Below are 15095 nucleotides of genomic sequence, written 5' to 3' on the forward strand. Positions count from 1 at the left end.
CTCATCGCCGTGACGCACCAGATGCTTCCGCTCAGGGCTTTCAGCCCTGCGAGGCCGCCGGCGCTTGTAGGTGGCCCTGTAGGCGCCTGTAGGGAGAACTCAGCAGTAGGGGTCGGAGCTGCCGCTGCCTCAGCCTAGCCGCTCCGTATAGCTAATTCTCGAGGCGGGGGTGGGCTGGGAGCGGGAGCGGGCGCGGGCGGCAGGGACCGCTGGGGAAAGGCCCGCTCCAGTCAGGCGCTGGGAGGCGCCTGGGAATGCGCCGCTGGGGAGAGAGGCCCCTTGCTGGACCGGAAGCGGCCGCGCGGCGGAGAGCAGCGACGCGCTGATGGGGTCCGGGTCGCGGAGCCCCGCGGGGCGCTCGCGGCACCGGAGCCGCAGGGAAGCGGGCGGGTCCCGGGAGAGGAGGCGCCGCCGCCGCCGGTCCCGCTCGGGGTCCAGCAGCGATGGAGGCGGCCGGGCTCGGGGTAGCGAGACGCGGCGGCGCAGGAAGCCGGGCTCGGGGTGAGGCGCGGTCCTCGGACGGGAGTGGGGTCGGGACAGGCCCCGCCCGGGGGTCGCTTCACGCCCGCCCGCGGGTCTGTGCCCCCGGGAGCTGGGCCATGCTCCAAAGCGCCGCCCCCGTCCCGGGACAGTCCGAGCTGGCCCGAGAGCGAAGCGGTTTCCGCCGGGCAGCTGCTCCCGCGGCGGCATAAAGCACCTTTGTACCCACCCTAGGGTGTAACTGCTCCGATAAATCGCACCCCTAGTTAGCAGCCTTATACTGGGTCGCACCTGTAGCCTTGGCCGGAACCTCGTCGGTGTGTTGTCTTGTTGGCTGTGGCTTCATCCCGAATGCAAGTTGCAGGTATGTGAGTTGGCAACAGGAGAGGCAGCCTGATTGAGAGGCACAAGCCCAGGGCCGAAAGTCAGGAGAGCCGGGTTCTTTTCCTGGCTCTGCCATTAACTCACTGTGTGGCTTTAGGGATCCCACTTTATGTCTGTACTTCCTCTGTCGGTGAAATGTGGTGAGCGCTTACCCATCTCAGGGCTGTTGTGAGTGTGAATGAATGAATGAATGAATGAACGTTTGCACAGCTAGATAGGCAAGGTGTTATGTAAGTCCTGTGCTGCTATGCAGTCTTTCTCTGAGGTAGCTGTCACAAGAGTGGTGTTGTTTTCTTCTAGCTCTGACTCTGATGAGAGGCAGAGATGGGGAAAGAAGAAAAGCAAAAGCAGGGACCGGCACCACAAAAGCCAGAAGAAACTCCGCTCTCGGTCACGGGAGCACTTCTCTAGCTCAGACTCTGAGGAAGAGAGAGAGAAGAAAAGAGGCCGCAGCAGAGAGAGGAGAAGAAAGCGATCCCGTTCCAGGTCTTCTGTGTCTTCCGTCACATCTCCCTCTCCTTCACGTTCCCAGAGCTCCAGGGAGGAGCTGGGACAACAGCTGAGCCTTCAGGAGCGACTCAGACTGAAAGAGGAGAAGAAGAAGCAGGCTGAGATGATGAAGGCGTTGGAAACACCAGAGGAGAAGAGAGCTAGGCGGTTGGCGAAGAAGGAAGCCAAGGAGAGGAAAAAGCGTGAGAAGATGGGCTGGGGGGAGGAATACATGGGCTACACCAACACTGATAACCCCTTCGGGGACAACAACCTGCTAGGCACCTTCATCTGGAGCAAGGTGAGGCCTCTCTCTACCTTAGCTGGCAGTGAGGTGGGGGGATAAATGAGCTCTTCCCTCCCCAAGTGTCCCATGTCCTGAGATAATCAGGGCCATGCTGCTCCCCATGGTAGAGCTACCCCCGTGGACCCTCAGTCAGTTCAGTGTTGCACATACCAGCTGAGCTGCTGCGGAGAGGGCTAAGGGGTGATGGTGCAGGGTCACGGATGATGAGGCGCAGGGAGGGACACGTTTGCCTGGAGTGAGTTGGGGGAGGAATTGGAAAATGCTAGGAACAGCAAAGCAAAAGTGCGGGTGAAACCTGTACTGAGGACATGCTGGAGAGGCACCCACTTGTTTTGAGTAATTATCTTAAAGATCCAGTGCAGTTTTGTTCAGCCTGCTACTGCAAACCTATGCATTATATAGAGCTTAATTTAAATGAGGTGGTGGGTTCTTGTGTGTCCACCTTGAGACTGCCCCAGCTAAATTCCTGGGGGCCACTGGCTGAATTTTAGTTCCACAGCATCATCTGCAGTGAGGTGGAGGGTTTGAACTTAGCGCCCTGCAGAGGGCTTGTGGTGGGGACTTCCTGCACTTCACAAATGGCAACTGAGAGGCCTGTTGGGGGTCTACTTCCTCTTGGTGTGATTGATTATAGGCCCTGGAGAAGAAAGGGATTGGTCACCTGGAGGAGAAAGAACTGAAGGAGAGAAACAAACGAATCCAGGAAGACAACCGCCTGGAGCTGCAGAAGGTGAGCGCCAATAGACTTTCTCTGCCTGTGATCTGCAGCGGAGCCTAATGCAGGCGAGAACACTGGCCCCAATCTAAGTCACTTGGTTACTGGTGGCTGTCTTATTTCCCCTCTGCTTCCGCCAAGTCTAATGCTCCCATCTTTGGCATATGTGGTGACAGGGAAGTGGTGGTCCAAGCAGGTTCTTGTCTCTGCACAGAGATGGTGTTCTATTCTCAATACTGAATCCTCAGAATGAGCTGTTCCATGGTCTCTTCAATGACACACTATTAAACCAATAGAGATCTCAGTGCCCCCCAGCCAGCAGGGCCAGTCGTGGGGAATGGCGCAGTTTTGCGCTGGGTTGGATTTGAAGCTAGCATCCATTAGGTCACATGCTGGGACTGGCTGAGCCTTTGGGGAATGGATGGTGCCCCAGGCTCTGCACTGCAACAGTTTTCCCTTTCTCTGAGACAGGTGAAGCAGCTGCGCTTGGAACGGGAGCGAGAAAAGGCGATGCGCGAGCAGGAGCTGGAGATGCTGCAGCGGGAGAAGGAGGCAGAGCACTTCAAAACCTGGGAGGAGCAAGAGGACAACTTCCACCTCCACCAGGCTAAGCTGCGGTAGGTGGGCACCAGCGACTTGTCTCGGGCCTGTGTGCTGGGGGCAGGCACGGTCTGAGACCTGGTGGCCTGAGCTCAGCGTGTTCTCTTGTTACCTGCAGATCAAAAATCCGGATCCGAGATGGCCGTGCCAAACCCATCGACTTGCTGGCCAAGTACATCAGTGCAGAGGATGATGACCTGGCAGTGGAAATGCATGAGCCTTATACATTCCTGAATGGCCTGACAGTCTCCGACATGGAGGATCTGCTGGAGGATATCCAGGTACCTCTCCCCAGTACTGCTGCTTCCAGGCCTCCATTCTCTAGCTGGGGAGATTAGATGCTGTCCGACCTTCCTTCCTGTCCTTTGCATGCTGTCCCTGTGCCCCACCTCTGGTGCTCATCAGCCCTGCCTCCAGTGCTCACTGGAATAGCAACACCTGCAGCTGCAAATGGCCTGATTCCAACAGCAGCGCCAGGCCTCGCCTCTGACTTCATATGGCTCTTTGTTTCAGGTTTATATGGAACTGGAGCAGGGCAAGAATGTGGATTTCTGGAGGGACATGACCATTATCACTGAGGACGAGATAGCCAAACTCCGTAAACTAGAGGCTTCTGGGAAAGGCCCAGGTAAGGGGGAGGGGAACGCTGGCTGTCGGCACCTACATTGCTTATGCACAGCAGTGCAGGTGAGAGAGGGGAACATGGCCTAGTAGTTAGAGTAGAGGCCTGTGTTTTGCTCTGCCCCATCTCACTCTCTGACTTTTGTCAAATTGCTTCTCTTCTCTGAGCTGTTGTCACTGAGGCGGTGACCTCCCTGCTGTGAGGTCTGCACTGTCTGTGTAGTGCCAAGCAGGCTCGAAGGTGCTGTAAAATAATTGCAAAGCTACATGAAACCGTGGTTCTGGAATGTGGGCGATTCCCAGGCCTGGAGCTCTTGGTTGCCTGGCTCTAGTAAAGAGCCCTCAGCTGTCCCAGATTGCAGGTGCAGGCTGAGCCTGGAGGCTGTCACCAAGCCAAGTGAATTCCCCTGCCTTTGTACAGAGAACTCAGTAACGTGTACAGTTGCTTGTCTGGCCAGTGGTGATGTCAGCTCTGGCGGTTAAAATCCTGAGTCTCTGTGATTGCGGCTCCTTGCTTCCGTGGCCTTTATCAAAGAGCTTTGCTCGCTGGCAGTTGGAATTTCTGTTGCTGTTGCCAGGGACCACCCATGTGCAGTTATTGCTCTTCCTGTTTGAGCTAAGTGGAACTGAGGCCCCATGGCTCCGTCCTGTCTGCGAAGAGATGGGGCCCGGAGGTTGCCGCAGAACCACTGGCACAGTGAGCGACAGCTTCCCACACTGAGAGAACGATCCTGTCACCTGAGCCCAAGCTCGTGCCAAAGCTCCTGGGTTAGGAACCCTCAGCCAAGAGCTGCTAAAGGACTGGGTGTGGCATGTGCATCGTAGCCCAGGCCTCCATCCTGAATGGTGCTTGGTACTCAATGCACATCAAAGGGAGGGAGGTTTAGGTTGGATATTAGGAAAAACTTTAGCTAGGAGAGCGGTGAAGCACTGGAATGCGTTACTTAGGGAGGTGGTGGAATCTCCTTCCTTTGAGGTTTTTAAAGTCAGGCTTGACAAAGCCCTGGCTGGGATGATTTCGTTTGGGGATTGGCCCTACTTTGAGCAGGGGGTTGGACTTAGATGACCTCCTGAGTCCCCTTCCAACTCTTATATTCTACGGATCGAGGGCACTCTGTGCTTGGCAGGATTGGGCCCTGCCAAATGACCCTGTTCAAATGGCCTTCATTTGTAACTGGTGGGCTCTGGCTGGACGGAAAGTGCTGGGATTAGCCGAGCAATACCTGACATCTGGGCAGGGAGAATCCAGCAGGGGTTCAGTGGGGTTCGTGCACCAGGCAGTGAGGTGCATTGATGGAGTGTCCGATTTTGGAGGGTGGCCCAGTGCAGGCCTAGACTCTGCATTGTGGCTCAGTAACCGGTGGGTCATTCTGTCCCTTAGCGCCCATTGAGACTAACTCACGTTAACCCTGATTTGTCTGTGCGACAGGAGAGCGCCGAGAAGGAGTCAATGCCTCCGTCAGCTTGGATGTGCAGTCAGTGTTCAAGGGGAAGACGTACAACCAGCTGCAAGTGATCTTCCAAGGGATTGAGGGCAAGATCCGAGCAGGGGGGCCCAACCTGGACATCGGTTATTGGGAGAGTCTGCTGCAGCAGCTTAAAGCATATATGGCCCGAGCCAGGTGAGCAGGAGAGGGAGCATATCCCGTCAGGGCTGCACCCTCAAGGTGGGGTATCAACACTTGCCTGCAGTGGGTGGTATTGGGGAATTGTGGCACAGATCATGGGAGTGGGAGGTGTGCTAAGATGCCAAGCCGTACATGGGCATTTTAGTCCCCTCCCAGCTGGCTATGGGTTGCTTCCCTTCTGGGGTTGAGGGGACGGAGACTGCCTAACGTCTGCTTTAGCCTGGGTGACCAGTTCAGACGCTGCACAGGACAAAGGCTAATATTGAGTCCGCTCTTCTTCCGTCGCCCCCCACAATGACTGGGGCTCAAGCTGTCTGATCACGAACCATCCGATTGCAGGAATCAGCTGCGTGCCCACCATGGACCCTGTCTGTGTAGGTCTCGCTGGGAGCATTGCTGAAACCTTCGGGGCAGGACCCTGGGTGCTGAGCCCGTGTTTCACACCTTGTTCTGGTGTTGTGTGAGTGAAACACAGTGAGTTTCTGCTGGATGCCCAGGGGGTCCCAGCCCGGAGGGCTCAGGGGAAGGCTGTGCTGGGGGCCTCATCCTTTTGCTCTCGTCACTTCTTTGCAGGCTTCGGGAGCGGCACCAGGACGTGCTGCGCCAGAAGCTGTACAAGCTGAAGCAGGAGCAGGGAGTGGAGAGCGAGCCTCTCTTCCCCATCCTGAAGAAGGAGCCGTCTTCTCCCAGCAACAGGTACACAGGGTGGGCAATTTCCTTCTGATGCCAGAAGCTAAGCAGGGTTATTTAGCTCCGACCTCTGAGAGTACTCCCTCTGCTGACCATCCCCCAAGGCCTAGTGATGGCCCCGCACGGACCAGCAGGTAGAGCACAGGACTCTGGGGTTCAGTTCCAGGTTTTGCTGCTGCCTTGCTGTGACTTTGCTGAAGTCACTTCCCCTTGCTGTGCTCGGCTTCCCCGTCTGCACAGCAATGCTAACCAAGTGAAGCCTCCTTCATAAAGTGCCTTGAGATCTGTGGATGAAGGGCAGAGGATTGCTGACATGTCCCATGGACAAGGTGTGCAATGAGGTTTTTAGTAACAGTTTGATTCCCAAACCTCTGTAAAATCCACCCTTGAAGTTGGGTTGACTATCGAGCTGCCACGTCGGGCTGGGGGCATTTGATTGGATTGAGAAGTTCCCAAGATCCAGCTCCCAAGCAATGGGAAGGTTGGCTGGATTCGAGCACTGTTGTGCACACAGATAGGAAGCGTAAGTGTGGGCAGGTTTCACGTGACCCCTCCATCTCTGGGCTTACCTCTCCTCGTTTCCACCTGCTCAGCCTCAATCACAGAGGCTAACGCAACCTGAGGGGGTTCCCTCCAGTCGAGTTCCTACCGTTTTAGGCAAATATTCTACCCACTGACCCCCGGACGATGGATCCAGCAAGGTGCCACCGTCCTTCCAGAGGCCAGCATCAGTGCCTTGTCACAAGCACTGCAGGATGGTTCTTCCCTTCTGGGACATGGATCATCAACCCTCCCTCAGCAGCCTTGCATCAGCCCTAGACAACAGAAGGCCCCGTTCTGAGTGTAGTGTTTTGGGGGTGTTCACATCAACAGTCCATCCCCATGCCCCTGCCTGCCAGAAGTCCTCTCTCCTGGGAGGAAGGGCAGGATGGGGTTGCCCTGGAGCAGCAGTAGCCCACGGAACGTTCATGTTTGTGAGGCAGCTTCGCTGTGGTTGGCTCTGTAGGCTGCAGCAGCTGGACAGTGCCAGGACGGCACAGGTAGGAAGAGTGTCTGCGGAAGAGGCATGGTGGCATTCACCCTGTAGAGGGCAGTGCCCTGTGGGAGCACAGACACCCACAGGCATTAGAGCTGTCCTCACTGGCCTTCCAGGCTACCTGAGCCTGCCCTGTGTGACCTGTCCGTCCAGGTTCTCACCCGGCCCCCAGTGCCGTAACCTCTCTTCCCTCTGCCTTGCAGGCCGGACCCAGAGGAGAGCGCTCCAGCGCACCCTGGCCCCTCCACAGCGGGAGCCCCCTCGGAGGGGGGTGGAGATGCAGAGGCCAAGGGCGAGGGGGAGGGGGAAGCGGTGCTGATGGAGGAGGACCTGATTCAGCAGAGCCTGGATGACTACGATGCCGGGAGGTACAGCCCCAGGCTGCTGAACTCGCACGAGCTGCCCTGCGACGCCCATGTGCTAGAGGCTGAGGAGGATCTCCAGCGGCTGCTGCTCTTGAGACAACAGCTCCAGGTCACAGGTACAGCTGCTGGATGGCGTGGGTGCCCCATGGCGTGGGTGTGCCCATCTTCTAGGTGCTGGCTGGCAAATTCATTCAGGCACTGTCCAGATTTCAGGGCCTTCCCCACTGGGCACAAGGCCTGGGTCTCTAAGGTAACAGCAGTTTGCATGGGGGCTGCAGAGCTGCTCCCTGGGGAAGGCCTGGCAGCCTCCTTGCTTGGGACAGACTCAGCAAAGCCCTGGGGAGTCTGTGCCTGCCTCAGGGTGTGTGGGATGAGAGGCTGGAGGAGCCTGAGTAGACCTGGGACTCATTAACGTGGGGTTTGGGTATCAAGCAGCCAGCCCATTCCCTTGAAGCCCAAGCCAGAGACCCCTGCACCCCCTATTCTCAGCAGCCTTCAGACTTACCACTGGCATTGTAACCAATTGAAGGGTGTGTGGGCTCTTCCCTTCCCTCCTTAGTATGCCACAGACTGGCCCCCAGCGCAAGCCTCAGGCTGCCGGGGGTCGAACAGTCAGGCCTCAAGTCCCCTTCCCAGATTGGGTCCTGCTGGGGTAGATCCAGTGGTGTTGCCTCATCCTGGACTGCCCTGGCAGGGTGGCAGGCCTGCGCCCCCGGAGCAGCAGTGCTGCAGGCCCCGCCCACCAGGCTGCCCTCTAACCAACCCCCTGCCCCTTCTCCACAGGAGATGCTAGCGAGAGTGCCGAGGACATTTTCTTCCGCAGGGCCAAGGAGGGCATGGGCGCCGACGAGGCCCAGTTCAGTGTGGAGATGCCCCTGACGGGCAAGGCCTACCTATGGGCCGACAAGTACCGGCCCCGGAAGCCCCGCTTCTTCAACCGGGTCCACACAGGCTTTGAGTGGAACAAGTACAACCAGACGCATTACGACTTCGACAACCCGCCACCTAAGATTGTGCAGGGCTACAAGTTCAACATCTTCTACCCCGACCTGATTGACAAGCGCTCCACGCCCGAGTACTTCCTGGAGGCCTGCCAGGACAACAAAGACTTCGCTATCCTGCGCTTCCACGCTGGCCCGCCCTACGAGGACATCGCCTTCAAGATTGTCAACCGCGAGTGGGAGTACTCACACCGCCACGGCTTCCGCTGCCAGTTCGCCAATGGCATCTTCCAGCTCTGGTTCCACTTCAAGCGATACCGTTACCGCAGGTGAGGGTGCCGGGTGTCGGCCTGCTACCCACTGACTCTGGGCTGCCTCCCTTTGGAGGGTCCCTTTGCGTTATTGCTGGACCCGTGGGTGAGCCCTTTCACCTCAAAGGGTGCAGGTTCTGCGTACTCCGCACCTTCTCTGTACTGCAGGGGCATTCCCTGCCAGTGGGCCCTCTGGCATACTCTGTATATTGCTTCGTGTCGGGGGGGGGGGAAGGGGGGCAGAGAGGGGGCTCTCCTCTCCTTATGTTTTTAATGGGCTCTGGTAGGGGATCCTGGGATGGGTGTGGTGCGACTTACCGAGCAAAATAAACCTAGATTCTCTAAACGTGGTGCTCTGTGAGCAAGAGTCCCGCAAGGGGCCAGGAGAGCCCCGAGGCAGTGCTATCCTCCTCCTGCTATCTGCAAAGCAGCTGCTAGAGGGTGGCCAACACTCGTGCTTCGCTGTGTCTTCAGTTCGACCAGTCGCTCCCTGGAGAAGCCATCTGCTCCTATGGGAACTCCCCTCCTCTCCCCTGTCCATCCTTGCTGGGGGAAGCTAGAATCCTGGGGCGCTGCCCATCCCAGATAACTACAAATGCTGAGCTGCCACCAGCCGCTCCTGGGAACCCACCCACCACAAAAAGAAAAGGAGTACTTGTGGCACCTTAGAGACAAACAAATTTATTAGAGCATAAGCTTTCGTGAGCTACAGCTCACTTCATCGGATGCATTTGGTGGACTAGTGTGAAAGTGGCACTGTCTGTGCACAAGCAGAGGGATGTGGCATGAGGTAAAACCATTGTGCCAGACCTGCCCGCTTCCCCTCACTGCTGGGGTGATTCCCAACCTCAGGGGCCAGTGAGAGCATAGCGGGGCTGAAGGCGTCCGTTGGTGAGCAGCCAGCATAGTGCTGCAAGCTTCCAGGGACTGCTGCTCGGCACACAGGGCCCCATGCTCCGTTCCCGGCTCAGCCCTCAGCCAGGGCCTTGCTTTTCCAGGGCCTGTTTGATCCTCCCTGGCTCCCCGTCAGTCATCTGAGCACCTGGTGCTCCCAGTCTGACTGCATCAGTCCAGCCCCTTGCCATGCTCTGTGCCCCCCTCCCCAGTCACCTGATTATCCAGAGGGGTACTGAGGTGCAGAATAGAACCCAGGCATCCTGCCACCCAGCCTTCTTTAATCAAATTGCCCCACATGCTCACCAGTGGGCTGCCTTCAATATGGGGCTATCTCCTGCTACCCCAGCCTGCCCTGCCAGGCCCCTCTGCAAGCTCCTAACTCCCACATTGTAGGGAGCAAGGGTCACGCACTAGCAGCCAGTGCCCTGTGTGCTGATAGGCCTAGCACAAAGGAGCTGGCTCTGCATCCTCAGCTGACTGGGCCTTCCCCTGCTGATGCTTTCCAGGCCTGAGCAGCCCATGCCAGACTCCTCTCAATGGAGATGTTCCCCAGAAATGGCCTCAACGCCCTTTCTTGTGGGGCCTTCAATGAGAGATCCTACTTTGGGAGCTCAGCCTGGCATGCTTCCCTCCCTTCTCAGCCAGCCTAGTTTCAATTCCCTGCTGGGAGCCCAGCACCCTCTGCTCCTGCTGATGCCACCTCTGCCCTTTTCCAGGACCCACGCTGCCTTCCGGGGCTAAGATGAAAGTAGCTGGGGGCTGGTGTCTAGCTGGGAGGGTGAGCACAGGGTCAGGGGGCCATGCAGGGAGGTTTTTACCCACCAACTGTTGCTCTGTTGCTGAACTTGGATCAAGAGCGCTGTCCTGTTCTACAGACGGTCACCTGGGCCATATGCCTAGGACAGTCATGGCTTGTCAGCAGCTGGCACCTCCCAAGCTGCCCCTCTCCAGTTGCATCTTCCCCCCCCCCCCAACCCCCCCTTTTTAAGCCTAGTGGAAGTCTCACGACCTGGTCCTGACAGCTCCTTCTCTAGACCCATCACACCTTGGCTGAGGGCCCAGGGAGAGGGTGGCAGGGAAGGCCCAGGGCCTGCCCCCATCCAGGAAGGGCACACATTCCCGGTGCCCGCCCCCAGGCCACTCAGCTCTTTGAATTGCAGTTTCCTGGCTGTGAGCAGGAGGCAGCGAAGGCCAGGGAGCTGGAAACACAGCTCAGTGTATTGAACCCTCTAGGTCGCCGGGGTGCTGGAGCACGTGATGTGAGAAGCAGAAGCTTTTGTGCAAGCCCCCAGGCTGATGTGGATACAGAAATAACAAGGCCAGTGCTGTCTGCAGCCGCTTTCAGATTCCTCTTGGACCAAGTCCAGCCTGCAATCTGGCTGCAAATCCTCCCCAGCTCCCCTAAGAGTGTGAAGCGCATCCCTGGGGTTGTTTAATGGGGGGGGGGGGACAGATGATCTCTCAGAGCTGCTAATGAGCACAGGGATTTAGGAGACAATAAACAAGGGCTTGAGGGATTCCAGATGGGAGCAAAGTCTGGCCCAGAGGGGAGTCTGTGCTTTTAAGCAGGAGAGCTCCTGGGCTGGGAGGTGCCAGTTGGAGGATGGGCCAGGATAGCATATGGGCTAGATATTGTATGTGCTGGACATTAGTATTGGGCAAGGGCAGCATATGGACTGGGATAGCATATGGGCTGGAAACTGGTATATGGGCCACCAGCTAGTGTATGAGTGGGGCTCGCATGTGGGAGGGGACAGCATATATACCGGGACGGTGTATGGGCTCCGAGATAGGCAAAGGCAGGACTTTCCTGGTTTGAATACAGCATTTGTCCTAGGAGCTCAGAGGTGGTTTTGAACCATGCGTCAGACCAGCACAGCCTCTCCTGGGGCCAGGGTTATGCTGGTCTTCAGGTGCTGTATCCCAGTATAGCTTGTTCCCCTTCCTGTGCAGGGCCAGCTCGACAGGCATAAGTCCTCTTTACACCAGGGTTGCTGCGTCCACACTCTGGGTGGGCTGTGGTTAGAGTGAGACAATTTGTGTGTCCACAAGCCTGACTAGGCTGGGGGCAATCTGGGTCTGGTGGTTAGAGCAGGGGGCTGCGAGCCAGGACTCCGGGGTTCTCTCCCCAGCTGTGGGAGCGGAGCAGGGTCTGGTGGTTAAAGTAATAGGTTAGGATTCTTGGGTTCTCTTTCCCATTGGGAAAGAGGAGTATAGTCTGGGGAGGGGGGGAGGATGCTCTCAGGACTCCAGGGTTCAATTCCTACCACTCACTCTGTGACCTTGGATACATCCCTTCTCTGGGCCTCACGGGAACAGCAAATTTACCCGTGTCACAGAGGGGTTGGGAAACTTCTTTCTTAAATGCGTGCTAAGGTGTGCGAGCTTCTCAAATGACAGGAGCTAAGGAAAGGCAGAGGACGATTCATTCCGTCAGGGGGATCCTGCGGCATCACAGACAGAGCTAGGGGCGCAGTATCCCATATATTACTCCACGAAGGAGCAGCTTTCAGCCACTCTCCAGAGGGCAGCAGAGCTTCTCCAATGTCCCAGAAGCTTGGGCCAGCAACGTGTGTGCAGACAGCGCCCTTGAATGAGCCATACCTACCTCTCCTGCAAGGCCAGGTTCCTGAGGTCTGAGATCAGGGGCAATGTCCTCTTAAACTGTTTGACCTTCACCTTGGAAGTCCCAGTACTTTCCCAGTTCTGATGCTTTGGTTGGAAAGGAAGCAATGTCAGGTTTGGGGGGCGGGGGTGTCAGCAGGAATGGGGGAATACTCATTTGGGCGGCCCCTTGGCCCACCTTTCATGTGCATCACACCCACCCCTAGAACTTCACGCAGTGGTGAACAAGAGATCATGTCCCCAGTGGGCTGCTTGGGGTGAGTCTCTGCACCACGTCTAATGAGGACAGGAAGTGAGGGCCCAGCAACTGCACCGGTCCTATTGGTCCTCCCAGCACAATCCCACAGTGCCCCTCCAATGATCTCCAGCTACAGTCTGCAGGAACCGGGTGCAGAGCCCCCCTCTCTTCTGTCCCCCAAGTGCCCTGATTCCACAGCTGTCATCTTGCAAAGAGCCCTTCCCGTACACTGCAAGGGGACCAGCCAACAGTGCCAGGCCAGGGGAGCCTCTCTTACCTTGAGCTCCCAACTCAGTTTGTTGAGTTTCTGGAAGAGACCATAAGCCGTGGTCTCCATCCATCACCTCCGTTTGCAGGGTGTGATGTTATTGACATAATCTCTAACTATAGATTACTGTTGCCACCACTGTTATATAGTTGCAGCAAATATTGTATAGAGGCTGTGGAGAGATTATGGTTGCTGGTTATGATTGTGCTGTGTGTGTGTGTATCATTTTTGTAGTTGAAGTTGTGAATATTGGCTCTATACTGTCTGTATTTCAAACTTTATGCAATACTTCTGGGTGACACCTCAGACAAGTTAGTGTCAGCTTTACCTAGCCTGGTTAGTGGCTCATAAGGACCATCAGCTATACAATGACCCATTGAGAGAAGGCAGATACGCCTTGTGACTCAAAGTATGCAGGGACTTGCCCATGTGACTCCAAACTCCATTGTGCTGTAATTTTCCACAGTAAGAACAAAGAGGGGTTCTTATACTTGGAAAAGACTATAAAAGGCTGATGCCTCATCTCCATCTTGTCTTCAGTCCTGCTTCATACCTCTGGAGGGACTTTGCTACACTGAAGCTTTGAAGCAAGGACTGAAAGACCCATCGCAGCTGTGGATGTTCTCCAGAGACTTGATTTGAACCTGCAGTTTATTCTGTCACTGCTACAAGCCTGAACCAAGAACTTTGCCATTACTGTGTGAATTGATTCCATTTAAGCAATTCTAGCTCTATCTATATCTTTTTCCTTTTGTGAATAAACCTTTAGATTTTGGATTCTAAAGGATTGGCAACAGCGTGATTTGGGGGTAAGATCTGATCCCAGACGCAGGTCAATAGACAAGTCAGATCTTACCCACAAATCACACTGTTGCCAGTCCCTTAGAATCTAAAATCTAACGGTTTATTCATAAAAAGGAGAGAAATAGATGAGAGCTAGAACTGGTTAAATGGAATCAGTTACATACAGGAATGACAAAGTTCTTGGTTCAGGCTTGTAGCAGTGATGGAATAAACAGCAGGTTCAAATCAAGTCTCTGGAGAACATCCACAGCTGCGATGGGTCTTTCAGTCCTTTGTTCAGAGCTTCAGTTTGTAGCAAGGGTCCTCCAGAGGTAAGAAGCAGGACTGAAGACAAGGTGGAGGAGCTGCAGCAGCTTTTTATAGTGTCTTGCCATGTGGCCTCTGCTTTCTTTGTCCTAGAGACAAGCTGTCCAGCACATGGCCTGGAAAAACCTCAGAGTTCTGTCCATAGGCAGGTCCCTGCATGCCTTGCTGAGTCCCCAGGCGCGTCTGCCTTCTCTCAGTGGGTCACTGGTATAGCTGATGGCCCTTAATGGGCCATCAAGCAGGCTGGGCAGAGTTGATAGCAAATTGTGTCTATAAAGATGTTATGAGTTGCAGAGCGTCCCACTATCCTTTGCTGCCTTGTCCCTCACCCCCTCCTGCCTCCTCACCCCCCCCCACAGCTCGCCTCCTCTCCCCCCCTGCCTTCTCCCCCCCGCCTCCTCACCCCCGCACAGCTTGCCTCCCGCCTCCTCACCCCCCCACCTCGTCTCCTCACCCCCTGCTCACCTCCTCACCCCCCCACAGCTCGCCTCCTGTCTCCTCACCCCCACTCCCTGCCTCCTTAAGCCTTGTATGTCCCACCTGCGTCTCCAGCGAGGTGGCGCATGCAGGCGCAACAGGTAGGAAGGGGAGGGGCGGGGCTGATGCTGCACAGGAAACTGCCGTGGCCGCAGGGAAACCCCCCGGTGGCCACATGCAGCCATAGTGGCCACATCTGAGAAACCATGGATTGGGGCTTGAGACATCTCCCACCCCAAAGCTCCCAGCAGGGGCTCTGTATGGGTTGATTTAAATCACCAAGCTGGAAACCTTGATAAAAATAAATCAGTTTAAATTTTGGTTTGCATTTGTACTTTGGTGTTTTGCTAAAGAAAGGTCAATTCACAGTAGTTCATACTTTTTAGTTAACGAGGTGTGACAGGGTCGGGCCGGATGGTTATGGGAGAGTAATCCTATTGGGATCCAGGAAGTGGGTGGGCAAAGCCCATCCACTGCTAAAGGATCCCCCCCCAGCCTAAAAGGGGGATCCACAGGAACTAGATGCCAAAAAATTCCAGGGGACAACTAATGAAACAACAGGGACAGGAGTGTGGTCGAAGGGTCAAACGAAGGGAACCGGACAGGGACTCCAAGCAGAGAACCCCAGATAGCACCCACTGCTCCTCAAAGGCGTCAAGGGAGTCAGAGGACACTGCCCAGAGGAACTCTGCCCGGAGACGTGAACAGACCGAGGATCAGAAATAGGTCCCACAGTCACAGGAGACTCCATCGGCCAACCTCCTCACTCTGGTTTTATAGATGGCCATTTTAGCTAGGGCCAGGAGGAGGTTGACCAGGAGATCCCGTGACTTTGTGGGGCCATGGATAGGGAGTGCATAAATAAGAAGGTGAGGGGGAAAGTGCAACCAAAAATGTAATAAAATAGTGGTGA

At 55.9% G+C, this 15095-nt stretch overlaps 1 protein-coding gene across 1 annotated transcript; it reads left to right on the forward strand.

Moving 5' to 3' along the window:
• The first annotated feature begins 281 nt into the window (after positions 1 to 281).
• Positions 282 to 13379, forward strand: CACTIN (cactin, spliceosome C complex subunit). The gene is made up of 10 exons (XM_038384137.2): positions 282 to 501; positions 1165 to 1654; positions 2295 to 2390; positions 2847 to 2992; positions 3094 to 3256; positions 3489 to 3603; positions 5026 to 5218; positions 5798 to 5920; positions 7154 to 7431; positions 8099 to 13379. Exons 1-10 carry the CDS (start codon positions 326 to 328, stop codon positions 8587 to 8589), a joined length of 2271 nt encoding a protein of 756 aa, XP_038240065.1. The 5' UTR covers positions 282 to 325; the 3' UTR covers positions 8590 to 13379.
• Positions 13380 to 15095: the final 1716 nt, after the last annotated feature.

The sequence above is a fragment of the Dermochelys coriacea genome, chromosome 25 (assembly GCF_009764565.3).
Source record: "Dermochelys coriacea isolate rDerCor1 chromosome 25, rDerCor1.pri.v4, whole genome shotgun sequence".
Taxonomy (NCBI): Eukaryota; Metazoa; Chordata; order Testudines; family Dermochelyidae; genus Dermochelys; species Dermochelys coriacea.

Bases quoted from the DNA above. Each gene is read 5' to 3' on its own strand.
- CACTIN (XM_038384137.2), top strand. From the start codon at position 326: ATGGGGTCCGGGTCGCGGAGCCCCGCGGGGCGCTCGCGGCACCGGAGC. The intron at 2,391-2,846 runs GTGAGCGCCAAT...TCTCTGAGACAG, and splicing joins ACCGCCTGGAGCTGCAGAAG to GTGAAGCAGCTGCGCTTGGA. The intron at 5,921-7,153 runs GTACACAGGGTG...TCTGCCTTGCAG, and splicing joins CCGTCTTCTCCCAGCAACAG to GCCGGACCCAGAGGAGAGCG.